Genomic DNA, 13,968 nt, shown 5'->3' on the forward strand with positions numbered 1-13,968 from the left:
ACTTGGGAAGCCCATTACAAGGAGAACGTTTTGTGCCAGCGAGACCTTCGCGGCGGGGCCTTTCATGTGGGTCTCCTGTCCAAGCCATGGCAGCGGGGGCCATGCAGCGTCCCCAGGGCCCTGCCAGCATCGGCACCCGTCGGTCCCGTGTGGAAGGTTGCTGCCCTGCAGGACGCTCTCCCTATTTCCAATTTTTAATAGCAAAACATAAAAATCTGCTGCTGGCTCACAGCTTTGCGGAGGAGGGCTTGAAAAAGAGCCTGTCTCGCCCAGCCGGCTCCTGGACAAGGAAGGGGGGATGGAGCGCGTTGCCGAAGACACCCCCATGCCTACTGCATGTTTGGTGTCAGAGCTGACACTGCCAGCATGGTGCGACCCACGGCCAGGGTTCGTTTCCTCCTGTTGTGCATGCAGGAACCTCCTGCTCGGGTCCCTTTGCTGCAGGAAACTCAAAACCCCACGGGGCTCCCTGACAGTGCAAACAGCCGTGGACAGGACACAGGGCCAACTGCACCCCAGCCCTATCCCCATCCTCATCCCATCCCCAATCCCGCCCCAATCCCACCTCTGTTCCCATCCTGCTCGTGGCCCCAGTCCACCCCATTCCCATCCCCATCCCTAGCCTCACACCCCTCTCCCCCAAACCCTGCCACCAGTGTCGTGTCCCGCCCCCCCCTTCCCACCCCGTCCCCTCAACCCAATCCCGCCCCAATCCCAATCCCAATCCCAGCCTCGCCCTGCCCTCTCCCGCCCTCTCCCCCCCATTTCACCCGCCGTCCCCCCACCCCACCCCCCGCTCCCATCCGGTGGGCGACGGCGTCACCGTGCGGCAGCGCCCGGCAGCGCCCGCGTCCTCCCGGGGCAGGGCAGGATCCGGCCCCCGGGACCGGGAGGGGGGGGAATGCCGGGCTCTGAGTGCTCCCCGGGGCGGGGCAGGATCCGGCCCCCCGGGCTGGGTGCGGGGCTGCGAGTGCTCCCCGTGATGCGGAGCAGAATCCGTCCCTCGGCACCCGAGGGGGTGCTGGGCGCTCCCCGGGGACCGGGGCCCAATCCGGCGCGGTACCCCCCCCAGCCTGGTCGCGCCGCGGGGCCGGATCCCGGGACTGGTCTTCGAGTGATGGGGAGCGGCTGCAGCGTGGGGCGGGGGCCCGGAGCCGGCCTTCCCCCCCCCCGCTCCCGGAGGCAGCCCGGAGCCCCGAGGGGTGGCGGGGCGCGGTGCAGTGGCGGCGGCGGGCCGGGGGGTGGCACGGCCGAGCCAGCCCGGATCGCGGCGTCAGCCGGTGCTGCTGCCTGGGAGGGTCCCCGTGCACCGCAGCCCCGGCCCTGCATCCCCTCCCCCCCCGCCCCTTCCCTTCCCTCCCTCCCCGCATCCCCGCGGCCGCACGTCGCTCCATCCCCGCGTCCCTCCGCCCCGCCACCCCTCCGTCCCAGCTCCGCTCAGCACCCTGCGAAGCACCGCCGAGGAGCTGAGCCTTAACCCTCCCTCACCCCAGCCCCCGGGGTGGGGAGCAGCGGGGGGGGGAGGCCCTGCCCGCAGCACGGGGAGGGGGGGCAGCACGGGCCCGGGGGGCTGCGGCCGGGCGCGGGGCCGGCCCCGAGGTGTGCGGGGGCTGAGCGGCCCCCGCACCCGGCGCCCACCCTCCGCTCAGCCGCTCCGCGCCGGGGATGAGGCAGCGCCGGGGGGACCACGGCGACGCCGCACAGCAACGCCGCAGCTAACGGTATGTGCCCCCCGACATTAACGGGGAGCAAGGGGGGCTGTGGGGCCCGGGGGGCTGTTCCCCGGGTCAGCGGGTGTGCTTGATGTCGGGGTGGGTTTGGGGGTGACTGCAGGAATCGGGGTGCAAATACCCCAAGGTGCCAGTCAGCGGAGCACAGCCTGGACTGCGGGTGCAGGGTCCGGCATGCTGGGCTCTGAAAAGGTGGGGATGGGGTGGGAACCGGGGTGGGGGGTGTAGGGGGCCTGGTGTGAAAAGCTGGGGGGGGGAACACGACATAGGTGGGGGGGTATTATCTCAAAAAAAGGCAGCGTACGTGCCTGGTGGGAAGGAGCTTTGTGGTTGCGACTTCATCGCGCTCAATAATCCCAAGCACTGCTTTTTGCTGGGCCATCTGGGCGCTCGCACGCGTGGGGGCAGCGAGGCGGGGGGAGTGCGGCGATGTCTGGGTCTCCTCTTCTGAGCAGCTGGTGGGAGCTCGCCACCCCCGGCCCACCATGCCCTCCTCCAAGACCAGCAACGAGTACTGGATCGATGGGTCCCACCGTGAGACGGCCCTGGAAGATTTCTACGTCGTGGGCCCTGAGCTGGGACGGTACCAACTGCCAGGGGCGGGGGGGCAGGGGCTGGGCCGGAGGCAGAAGCCATCCTTGCGTGGGATTGTATCCTGATCTGGTGGGGAGAGGGATGGAGGGATGCAGGGGGCATGGATGAAGGGGGTGGAGGGATGCAGGGAGGGATGGGGGGATGGATAAGTGGGGGTGGTGGGAGACCCTGCCCTCACGTGTAAGCTGGGTTGTGTCATGGCACTGCAGCAGCGGTTTTGAGATCGCTGGCTGAGGGTTTGCAGGACGGGGCCTGGGTTCCCGGTGCGCATGGAGCTGTATGTTTCTCACCCTGGCGGTGGGGAGCGGGCTCGTGGTGAGACCCGTCTCACCTCTGAGCGGTCCAAGACTTTGTGGAGGTGGGCAATGAGTCTGGCACGGCGTGGGGCCACGTGGGTCCTTCCTGCAGCAGCCCCCTGCGCAGGACAGGCAGCGCAAGCCCCAGCAGAGACACGGCCCCGAGGGGCAGATCCATTCCCCAACTGGATTTGTCCCACCTGGGTGCCCGGCTGTGTCCCTGTGACTGAGGGGCGTGCGGTGCCTTGGAGGTGAGCTGCCTTGGCAGACACTGTCTGTTTGGTGAAGGCTCTCATGACTTACTTATTAGAGGCCCTACTGTAAATCCTCATGGGCAGGGGACATCAAGGCTGGCATGCCAGGTCCCATGGGTGCTGTGTGCCATTTCCCTGGACTGCCAGCAGACGCGTTGTTTTAAACCTGCCCGAAGGCAGCACCCACCTCTGCTTCCCTGGCGGGTTTGCCCTCACCACTGGCACGTGCCGCTCTGGTGCTGCTGTCCTCCCTGGCAGCTCGGCCCTTTCCCAGCCCTCGCGTGGCCCCTTGGGATGCAGCATCCGGGGGAGCCCGGGGCCGATGCCAAGAGCCCGCGGGCTCAGAAGGCTGCTGGTGACCACCACGCATCCCGGAGATGCCCAGACCCAGCTCCCATGTCCCAAGGAGGAGAGCGGCAGTGCTGGCACCGAGGAGCTCTCGTGCAGGGAGCGCTCCCAACCAGAGGGCAGGTGACAAGGGGCGGCTGGTGTCCCAGTACCCACAGGGCAGGAGGGTGCAAGGGGGTTCTGGGAACCTGTGTGAGAAAAGTCTGACAGTCCCATTTGAGGGGGGCTCTGGGCTGTGCTGGCAGGGAGGAGACAGTGCAGCCCGCCAAGCCCTGGCTCCGGAGCACATGTTTGTGGTGGTGGTGGTGGTGGTTCAGGCTGGGCGAGCCCCGGCCATCGCAGGGTTTCCATTGGCAGAGGAGCCTTTGAGCCTGAAAAACAGCAGCTTTGGTAAAAGCAGCTATGTAAGGCTTCTTGTCGAGGTGTGGCCAGTGCCAGCCCAGGGCTCGGCAGCACACAACCCTGCACAGACGGATGTAGGACAGAGGGACAGGCTCTGAGCCCAGGACCCACCATCCATCCACCCACCAACCCACCCATCCAGTTTCAGCATCCAGGTTTAAATCAAACTGATCTTGGTCTCGGAGCCATCTGCTCATGGCTGCACACCCGGCACATGGGGCACACGGTGTGAGCCGGGGCAGGGGGTGCCTGCTCCCCATGCATGGCTTTTGCTTAGTGCCTCTCTGTCACAGTGTGCCGACGCTGCTCAAGCCGCCGTGCTGGAGGTCGGATCCTGCTCTGGCCTTAGAAGCCACGGGGAAAGGGGGGATGGATGGAGGCAGCGCAGGGTGGCTGTCCCACTGGCCGTGCTGCCGTGCCAGTGGGGAGCACCCAGCCTGACGTGCCCTAGGGGCGGCTTGGAGCACTCTGGGTGCCGCTCTCGACCATCGCAATGTGGCCACGGGCAGCAGTGTCTGGCTGGGGTGCGGGCTCGGCCATGGGTTCACACCATCCTCCCCACAGGTCGGCCCCGGCGCTTGGCAGGCTGCACGTGCCCCCGCCGCTGGTCCAGGCTCTCTCGGCAAATCCCATTGTTTGACATTTTCCAGTTCATCTGTAAAGCAAATGCAATTATCTCCTGTTGCAGTCAAGGTTGATTGTGGATATTTATTTGAGGCCTTAAGCAGCAGCAAGCGGTGGCTGCTGGGGGCCGGCAGGCGAGGGGCTGCGGTGTAGCGAATGCCGGCGCGAATCCCAGCACTGCCGTAATTGGGAACACGCAAGGGGCAGCCGGCGCCGCGCCACAGGCACAGCAGGCTGCGCTGCATCCGAGCAGCAGCCCCAGCACCTCCTAAACGCCGAGCCGAGGGCTTCTAAATGATCCTGTTAGCAGCAGGAATCAGGCTGCAAATTATCCGTGCGGAAAAATCTTGCAGGAGGGTGAGAGGCCCCAGGCCTGGGCTGGGATTAGGCTGCAGTGAGGTGATGGAGAGATGAGGAGTGGGGGCTGCCCACGTTATTGTTGCTGTTGCAGCAGCAGCGATGCCATTTTGGGTTCAAATTGAAGCTTTCTGCCTGTTTTCCTGAGCTGGAGGAGAGAAAGGTGACGTTCCCCCCCCCACCTCCAAGCCTGAAAAATTTGTTTCCAAATTGCTTTTTATTTGCAAAATAAAATTTCGTAGAAAATGCTGAGCAAAAGGAAGAAAATGTTTTGAAAACGCCCAAGGTCTAGAATTGCCGGGTTTTCTTGCCCCGCAGCATCCTCAGGCCCTGTGGTACACGGCTCTGCCGTTGCCATGGGAACACGATTCCCAAGTTCAGCCGGATGAGTTGCAAAATCCACTCTCATTTTTTAAAGCAAATCTCTCTCTTACACGAGCGCTCCCCAGGAAGCGCCGGCGGCGACGGCAGGGCGTTCGGCATGTGGTGCTGAAGCCGCGCGGTGGGTTGGTCTTGGTCTCAGGGGAGATTTTGTCGCAAAAGATGGTGTCTGGGCACATCGGGCTGGCCTTTGGTGTCGGTGCTTGCCTGGGCAGGTGGGCACGCCATGCGCCTCGAGGCAGAGCCTGAACTCGGTCCCAGAAGATGGCAAAGCCAAAGAGCGATAAAACGTGGTCGATTACTTGGGGGTGAGAATTAATCTGCTCCAAGGAGGCAGGCAGCAAAAATGACATTGCAAACGAGCCCCATAATGGCCTGCAGCAATGGGTTGCTTTCACTGTCCAGTGGTTAGAAAACATTATTAACTAGATCTAAAAATCCCTGGCAGCTGAGGGACACTGCGGGGCTTTAACGGGAACGATCCCTGTCGTGACTTGGAGTGGTTTAACCTGGCGGGGAGGTTTCATGGCGGTGCGGGATTGCCCCTTGTGCTGTGGCCTCCTGGCACTGTGGGAACACAGCCGGGATGGGGACCCTTCCAACGTCCCCGTGGTCCCCGCTGGGGTTGTCCTCGCGGCTGCGAGTGAGGAGAGGGAGGCTCCGTCCTGTCGTGAAAGCCGCTTAAGGATTTAAACCCCCTGTAGGACTCGTTTTTGATTAAAATGGCTTTACCGGGTAAAGCTGGAAATGATGCGGGGAAGGGGATGCACGGGGGGAGATGCATGCTGAGCTCCCCAGGCCTGGCACCAGCAAAGGTTTTGGCGGCGGGGGCGGGGGAAGCATGGGGTGAGCAGGGACCCCCTGCTCTGTCCTGGCCAGCTCACGCACCTCTGCCCTCCCACAGGGGAGCCACCTCGGTGGTGTACAGCTGCGAGGAGAAGGGCACGGGCACCCCGTACGCCGCCAAGATACTGAAGAAGACGGTGAGTGTCGGTGGGGTGGGGGGGCTGCAGGGTGTGGGGGGGGGCTCGGCTCTGCTCCCAAAGCATGTCGGCACCAATGGGGCACCGGGACGGGCCACAGGGCTGTCGGCCAGGACATCGCTCCCGCGGTCTGGGACAAAAGCGCTGGGGTTTGGGCTGGGGGTGCAGCAGGCTGGGGGGGTACTGGGTGCATTTTGCTGCTGCTGGGGAAATGGGCCCTGGGACAAAGGTGGGAACCTGCAGGAGCAATGGGGAGGGAGGTCACTGCACGGTGGGGGGCTGGACCCAGACCCGGCAGCGCAGGTAACGCCGCCTCTGTGCGGGCTCTGCCTTCCAGATCGACAAAAAGATCGTGAGGACGGAGATTGGGGTCCTGCTGCGGCTCTCGCACCCCAATATTGTGAGTACGACCCCATGGGAAACCATGCTTGCACCCCAGGTCCCCTCCCTGCCTTGCAGATGGGCTCGGGGGTGCCTGGTCCTCGCCGTGGCACCGTGACTCCCCCCTCGCTGCCGCATGAAACTCCTGGTCCTTGCAGCGCATTTGAGCTTCCCAGCTCTGATATCGAGGGCCAGGGCCCCCCTGTCCTCCCCCCCATCCCCTGGCCTGAGATTTCCATTTGGTAAGCAATTTCCATTGAGGAGATCAAGTGAATACCACAGAAAATTGCCCATCTGTAATGAATCCTGCAAGGGGAGATAAAAGGCGAGGATGGGGCTGTGGGTGCTGGGCGCTGCGTCCCAGTGCGGCTGGCCGCTGTTTCTCTTGCTCAGCGCTTGGGGGATAACGGCAGCTTGGCTGGAACGATTTGCAACGCCTGGGAGCGGATCTAATCACCGCCGGTGTCAGCAGAGCTGGGCCCACCGTGTTGGCCCCTCTGCAGCGGCAGGGGCCGTGGGGGGCTCCGTGGCCCCCGTTCCTCCATCTGCCAAGAAGGCTTATTCCCGGCTGCTTAGTTCCACCAGCAAATTGCAAAAGCATCTTGGAGACGACCTGACTTAAAGAAATAACATATAAAGACACCTGGCAGCTGCTGCTGCCACAGCACTGGCTCTGTGGGGCTGCGACGGACCCTGCTCCAATTGATTTTGTAGCCAGGACGTCACCGGGATGTTGCCTCACCGCTGGCTGCTGCCACCCAAGCTGCCGTTTGTTTGCAGTCTGGCTGAAAACCCCGGGCACGGCTGCTTCCAGCCCAGCACTCAGCCATCCTCGGAGCAGTCGGTCTTTGCTCTCTGGAGGAGCCCCAGCAAGGACGTCCTGCCTACCTGCTGACGTCCCAACCCTTGATGCAAGAGATGAAGCTGAAGGAAATCCAAAAATGAGGATGATGGGGGCAAAGGGGCGTCCCAAAGCCCCTGGGCCAGCTCAGCACAGGCCTGCTTTGGGGTGTTTCAGCATTTTGGGTCAATCGGGCGCTTCAGCCTTTTCCACAGAGATGTTTTTCCCCCGTCCCAGGACGTTTGGGCAGATGCAGGGACAACAGCTGGGATGGGGATCACCTGCTTGGGTGACATGAGCCACGGATGGGGAGAGGCTCCTCTGATGCGTTATCAGAAATACAACAGAAAATTCAATTTCTGCCCTCCCTCCTCCTCCGCTCTCCAGGCAGTGGCACCATGGAGACGCAGAGGAGGAACCAGACGGGCAGTTTTAATATTTAAATCACTGAGTTTTCTGTAGGGTTCTGCTTACTCCCCAAGTTCAAGTGATTTTTGAAGAAGAGATGCTCCATTTCATTATTTACACTGGTGCTGTCTATGCACTCGCTATCGTTCAGCACCAACCTCAACAGCAGATGATAATAGGATTGTAAACTTTTGAAGTTAATAGGAAAATTATAGTGCTTCCGTGTATTATTATAATGCAATAAGCTGCCACATAGTGTCTCTCACCCTGCGGGGTATCACGGCTTGTCACCCAGCCTATGAAGGTAATGATTAAAGCCCCATGAAATTCGCAGTGTCACAAAAGTCTTAAGAAGCATGAAATTCTCTGTTTTCCATTAAAAAAAAAATTGCATTTTTGACATATTTTTAAGAGAGACCTGTTAATTCCAGATTTGCTGCAGTGGCACAAAGGTCTCGTGCAGACGAGCTCACCTTGCGTGGGAGCTAAAAAACAAAAATCAGGAGAAAAAAAAATAAATCAGTTTCCTTAGTGCCTCTTCTGCTGCAAAATGGTCCAAGGGCCATTTCCAAAAGCACCTGCAGGGTCCCGGGGCCCAGAGGTGCTTTTGGTCCCTCGGGACTCCATGCATCTCTCCTGCATCCCTGCAAGTGCAGATGTGCAGGATCCGTCCCAGAAGGACAAGGACAGGGCTTTGCCAGGGGTCGCTCCCACACCACGGAGGCACCCGAGGTGCCAGCATGGCTGAGGAAGCTGCGAAATTACAAAGCTTTCAGTGAGCTCCTCTTCCAGCTAACGAGCTCGGAGACGGGAAGAGGATAAAGGTGCCATGTGCCCGTCTCTTCCATTCCCAGCATCTTTAATGCACAATTAAGTGAGCAGGGCTGTTACAAACAGTTAAAAAAAAATAAAAATCAAGTTCAAACAAATAAAAAGGCAAGGAGGCAAACGTGGTGGCTGCCCCATAAGCCCCTTACACCCTGGTGGTCGCGCGCTCCTCCCAGCATGGCCAGCACCCGCATCCTTCATCTCTCCTCTCACCCCTTTCAGATCAAGCTGAAGGAGATCTTCGAGACGCCCTCCGAGATCGCGCTTGTCCTGGAGCTGGTGACAGGAGGAGAGCTCTTTGACAGGTACGACCGGCCCCGTGATCCCCATCCCGGCTCCTAACGAGGTGGGGGTGAATCCCACCCTGATAGTGGGGGAGGAGGATGAGGATGGAGGGGGCTGATGCACACCATGGTTGGGGGGATGGGGGCTGAGGGGGGTCCGTGCTGCTGTGCTGACCCCGTGTGCCCACAGGATCGTGGAGAGGGGGTTCTACAGCGAGCGGGACGCGGCCCACGTGGTCAAGCAGATCCTGGAAGCCGTTTCGGTAACGTGCCCCCAGCGTGTGTTCCCCCGTGCCAGCCCCTGGGGACGCCCGCTGTGGAGGGGCCTGCACAGCTCAGGGGTGTTGCTGCGGGGGCTGCGCCCTCCCAGGGTACCCCTGGGGAGAGGCACCCAGAGCCCCCAGCACCCCTGGGGAGAAGCGTTTGCCTGCTTGCCCTTGGCCCTCCAAAGGCATTGCTGGCGGAGACGCCTCTCCCGAGCTGCGTTTAGGGGGAGGAAGGAGAGGAGGGAGGAAGGTCAGCGCTGCTCTGCATCACGAGTGGGCTGGAGATGGGGTTTCTATGGCAACGGGAGGGTTTTAACATGGAAATTCCTAACGGGAAACGTCCTTCCCGCGCCTCGGCAGCCCCGGCACCGCAAGCATTGGGTGTTTCCAAAGGAACAGGCGGGCGAGTTGGTCCTGTGTTCGTGCTGGGTCCCCGATCGCAGACAGTCTGTCCGAGGCAGATGGGGCTTCCCCTCCTTCCTGCATCCCCGCTTTCTCTCTCGCTGTAGTATCTGCACGAAAACGGAGTCGTCCACCGCGACCTGAAGCCGGAGAACCTGCTCTATGCAGACCTGTCCCCCGAGGCTCCCCTTAAAATCGGTGGGTTTGATGGAAGCCCCCCCAGGGGGGAGGTTCGTGGCACAAGGGGGGTTAATGGTGCCTCTCCCTGACGGCAGCGCCGCTCCCCTCTGTGTCCCTCCAAGGTGACTTTGGGCTCTCCAAGATCGTGGATGAACAGGACACCATGAAAACTGTCTGCGGGACGCCTGGGTACTGCGGTGAGTGGGACGGAAGAGCTGGGGGACCTGGGGAGGCTGCTCCCTGCCACAGGCCGCACACAGCTTGGTGCAGGGATGGCTGATGGCAGTGCTGGGCTCGGGAGACACTGCTGGTGCCCAGGCGTTTCCTCCAGCCTGAGGATCGCACTGCGGCCGTGCTGCTGGGAGCTCCCCACACCCATGCATTGAACCCCAAACTCTGCTTCCAGCCCCCGAAATCCTCCACGGGTGCCCGTACGGCCCTGAAGTGGATATGTGGTCCGTGGGCGTCATCACCTACATCCTGTGAGTAATGCTGCCGCAGCGGTGAGACGGTTTGCTCCGCTCCAAAATGCCAGCACGGCTGCACCGGCAGCGGCGTGTAGCTCCTGTCTCCTGTGTTCGCAGGCTCTGTGGCTTCGAGCCCTTCTTTGACCCACGAGGGGACCAGTACATGTACAGCCGCATCCTCACCTGCGACTATGAGTTTGTGTCCCCGTGGTGGGACGAGGTTTCCCTCAACGCCAAGGACTTGGTGAGTGAGCCTGCGCTGGGGCTCGGCAGAGGGGGCTCGGGGCTGCTGAGTATGAAGCCTTCCAATCAATGCTTGTGAAGATAACAAAAGTAGGGGGCATTTAACAAAATGAAGCCTTTTCATGTGTCTGAAATTGGTTACAGGTCAGAAAATTGATCGTTCTGGACCCCCAGAAGAGACTGACTGTCTACCAGGCTCTGGAGCATCCCTGGGTCACCGGGAAAGCCGCTAAATTTGCTCACATGGACAGCACGCAGAAGAAACTGCAGGAATTTAATGCCAGGCGGAAACTGAAGGTAAGGTGAAAAAGCCCCATTAACCCCCAGGGGTGGCTCACAGTCGCATTGCCTCGTGCAAACTGTTGGGGCCACCAAGAGCCGCTGTCGCAGGATCCCTGGCCCAGAGCAGATAAATATTCAGCAACACACAGCAGCCGGGGGGCTGGCTCGGGGAGGGGGTGAAGTACGATGGAGCGGCCCCTTGTGCAGCTGCGTCCCCAGGCAGTGGCAGCTGGGCTGCCCATGGAGGCAGCTGCTGCCAGGAAAAGCCCTGCCCGAGGCGAAGTGCTGTGCTTCCCAGCCTAGCATGGCTGAAGGAACGGGCACGATCTCCCCTTCCGCACGCTACGGGGGTTCGTGCGCCTTGGGAACAACATCGAAGGGGAGAGGTCTGCCAAACAGAGGCTAATAACCACTCCTCGCTGCTGTGCCTTTGCAACAGGCTGCCATGAAAGCCGTGGTGGCTTCCAGCCGCTTGGGCAACCACGGGCACCATGACTGTTCCCGCGGCGGGCGCAGCCAGGGGGGTCCCCGGGGCGCCTGCCTGCCCCAGGGGACGGGGACCGCCGGCCCCGAAGCCACCACCACCGAGGACCTCGATGCTTTCCGGAGCGACTGCCCTGCCATGTCCAAGGTTCCTGTGAACGGCGCCAGCTGCAAGAGCTAATGCGCTTGGCGCCACTGCCACCTCACCACGGCTTCGACAAGCAGTACCCCACTGACCCTTGGACGCCGGCATGGGGAGAGGCGGGGGCAGCCGGGGGGGACAGGAGCACCCTGAGTGTAGGCACGCATCAGGAGCCCGTGGTCTGTCGTGTGGAGCATCCTTATTTAGTGTCCTGTTGCCAGTGCAGTTGTACCTGGTCACTGTGAGTGTGTGTCTGTACGGACCCAGCTGAGGAAACAAGGCTGGGGACTCAGTCTTCCGATAAATTAACAGTTTTGGCCACTGTGGCACGAAAGGATCCCACATGGCTTAAAAATGAGAAGCAAGCAGCAGAAAAAGGATTTCTTTCACCTTCCCTACGAAGGCAGTAAGTTGTCTTTACAACAGAGTTTGTGAGTCCCTGTAAATAGTCCTGAAGGGTTTATTTGCTTAGGGGAGAGGGTGTGTCTGGATCATCGCTGAGCATCGATGTCCCAGCTACAGTCGCTGTTACAAGACCCAGCCGTAGGTTTACTGCTATATTACACAAGGTTTGTAGGAGCCTTTGAACCCAGCTGTTTAATCCTATCTGGAGAAAAAGTGTTTGCCAGTGGTTCCTTTATTATCGCTAGAGGGTAGACGACCTCTGATTTGTGCTTTTGTTCCACTCCAGTTTCATTTGTTCCCACATTCGGTCTTGCTGTGGATACGTGGTGGTGGTAGGACTGTCACGAACTGGGAATGCCGGCTCGTCTGCCCTCTGCGTTGGCATTCCAGGTTACCATTTACGTGATGAGTTTTAACGAAGAACAATGCAATTCTTTCTACGGCACATTGTAAGACTTTGTAACATGTGATGGTGCTGTTGTTTCCTGAGTGAGGACAATGAGTTTATACGTATCTTGGTTTTTTAAGACTAATGAAATCAGTTGACAAGCTTCTCGAAAAGAAATTTTTTTAGGCAGTTATTTACCAAGCCACAGGATAAGCATTTGCAGATTTTAATACAGAACAAGTAATCAGACAGGAAAAGCCATATTACGCGTTGGGTGATTACAGAAAGCTGGGCGGCAGCTCCGCAGTCCCAGCTGGTGTGATCCAGCGCGGGGTTTGCTAACCCAAGGCAATAACCATGACCTGCAGCCCTCCCAGTTTGCGCCATACGCTTATAACAGCATCTTTGGGCAAAAAAAATCTCAACTGGAGAATGAAATCTAAACACAAGGATATTTTTTTCCAGGCTGGGCACACAGAACCCAGTAGCTTATAAAAGAGGGACGGCAAACAGAAATTAAAATTTTGCGGAAGCTGAAAGCTGCTGTTCCGGACACCCGGCTTGGGGCAGAGGGTGGGTCAGCAGGTCAGAGCTGGGATCAGAGCGGCAGGAAGGCAAACGTAACACAGCGACTTTCACATTTATTTACAGCACAAGCAGAAATCATAGAGACTACGTGTAAGGGCTGATCCATACTGTATGAAGCTCATCTATCTTTAGGGTGCTTGTAAAGTCGAATACAGAGGAGAGATTGGATCTTCAAGAGGGTTTTTTAATTGGAAAGATATTAGGTCTTGACCAGAAATGTGCATTTTTAAATTTTTTTTTTAACTGTCAGTCATACCTTCAACAGGGAAGCAGATGCACAGCAAGATATCACTGTGGAGAAAGCAAATGCTGATAACAAGGGAGAATGCTTCAGCAAGGGGAAAATTATTTATTTTGCTTTGCATTTTGCAGGAGGGGCAGTTGGTTTCTCTCTTTTTTGGTTTTTTACTATAGAGGGCTGAACCTTGCAGTGTGCTGAACTCCATTCTTTATCCTATAAGCGTGCTTAGGGTGACACTCGCTGTCCTGCAGACTCCGTGATGTGTTCCTGTGGGGTCAGAGCTCCCAACTTTAACCACGTTGTTTACTAACCTGGGTCTTAAAAGACTATTTTATATCCTTTGACACAAAATACTCACTTAAATGCCTTGCAGGACCAAGCCAGAGTGCTCAGCACACCCCGAGCCTGTGAAGCAGGGACTGATGCTGGGAAATGCTGAGTAACCTTGCCCTGCCTGCACTCTGATCCTGCAGGATGACGGGGAATAATAAATGTTATTAATTAGGTAACAGTGAGTAACAAAGTGTCTTCAGCCATGGAAGGCACCCCAGGGAAAACTGTAAGCAAAAGGAGTTTGCCTCTTATGTCAACAAAGTATTATTCCACAAATATTGGTACTTAAAAGGCAGAAAAAAAAAAAAGTACTCCTGGGAGTACAATACCATTTTGGTCTGTATGCCATTTTCAGAATGTGTTTTACTAACTTCAGTATAGTGGTGACATTTCCGATATTGCAGGCATTTATAAAGAAGTATAGACAGCTAATAAAGCGTCAAATGTCGTAACGTGGGCTCTGTTTTCACTGTTAGTCTCAGAATACGAGGGCTAAAAATGGACAGGGACAAAGAGCAGCTTGCTGAGGGCCACTTTTTTCTGATTTTTTTTTTAACCCATTTTGATACGACAATTTATTTTCAGGCTCTAGACAAGTAAACGCTCTCCCTGTGTGCGGATCTCCCCAGGGTTACGGCAATTTGGCTTCGCACTACAGGACTGACAGAGATCTTCTGCTCCTTTTGCCTTAGCGCAAACACGCGCCAGCCTTTGCGAGCAGGGCCTGTGTTACGCAAGGGCGGGTAGGCCTGCAAAGTAATTTAACCTTAAAAAAAAAAGACAAATCCCTTGTACTGCTGAATTAGAAAAAGCACCTTTGGCTAACCCTTGGACGGA

The 13,968-nt window shown here is 58.4% G+C and overlaps 1 protein-coding gene across 2 annotated transcripts; it reads left to right on the forward strand.

The window, feature by feature from the left end:
- The first annotated feature begins 1,128 nt into the window (after window positions 1-1,128).
- Window positions 1,129-13,583, forward strand: LOC104642658 (calcium/calmodulin-dependent protein kinase type IV). Of its 2 annotated transcripts, none has more exons than XM_075776536.1 (12): window positions 1,129-1,721; window positions 2,186-2,313; window positions 5,891-5,969; window positions 6,307-6,369; window positions 8,650-8,732; window positions 8,902-8,974; window positions 9,487-9,577; window positions 9,655-9,756; window positions 9,966-10,041; window positions 10,144-10,270; window positions 10,414-10,566; window positions 10,991-13,583. In XM_075776536.1, the coding sequence occupies exons 2-12, from the start codon at window positions 2,216-2,218 to the stop codon at window positions 11,213-11,215; spliced, it is 1,170 nt and encodes a 389-aa protein (XP_075632651.1). In that variant the 5' UTR covers window positions 1,129-1,721; window positions 2,186-2,215; the 3' UTR covers window positions 11,216-13,583. The 2 variants fall into 2 exon arrangements, with proteins under 2 accessions (XP_075632651.1, XP_075632652.1); XM_075776537.1 differs by having other exon boundaries at window positions 1,132-1,721; window positions 9,682-9,756.
- The last annotated feature ends 385 nt before the right edge of the window (window positions 13,584-13,968 follow it).

This window comes from Balearica regulorum, chromosome 26 (genome assembly GCF_011004875.1).
Source record: "Balearica regulorum gibbericeps isolate bBalReg1 chromosome 26, bBalReg1.pri, whole genome shotgun sequence".
In the NCBI taxonomy this organism is placed as follows: Eukaryota; Metazoa; Chordata; class Aves; order Gruiformes; family Gruidae; genus Balearica; species Balearica regulorum.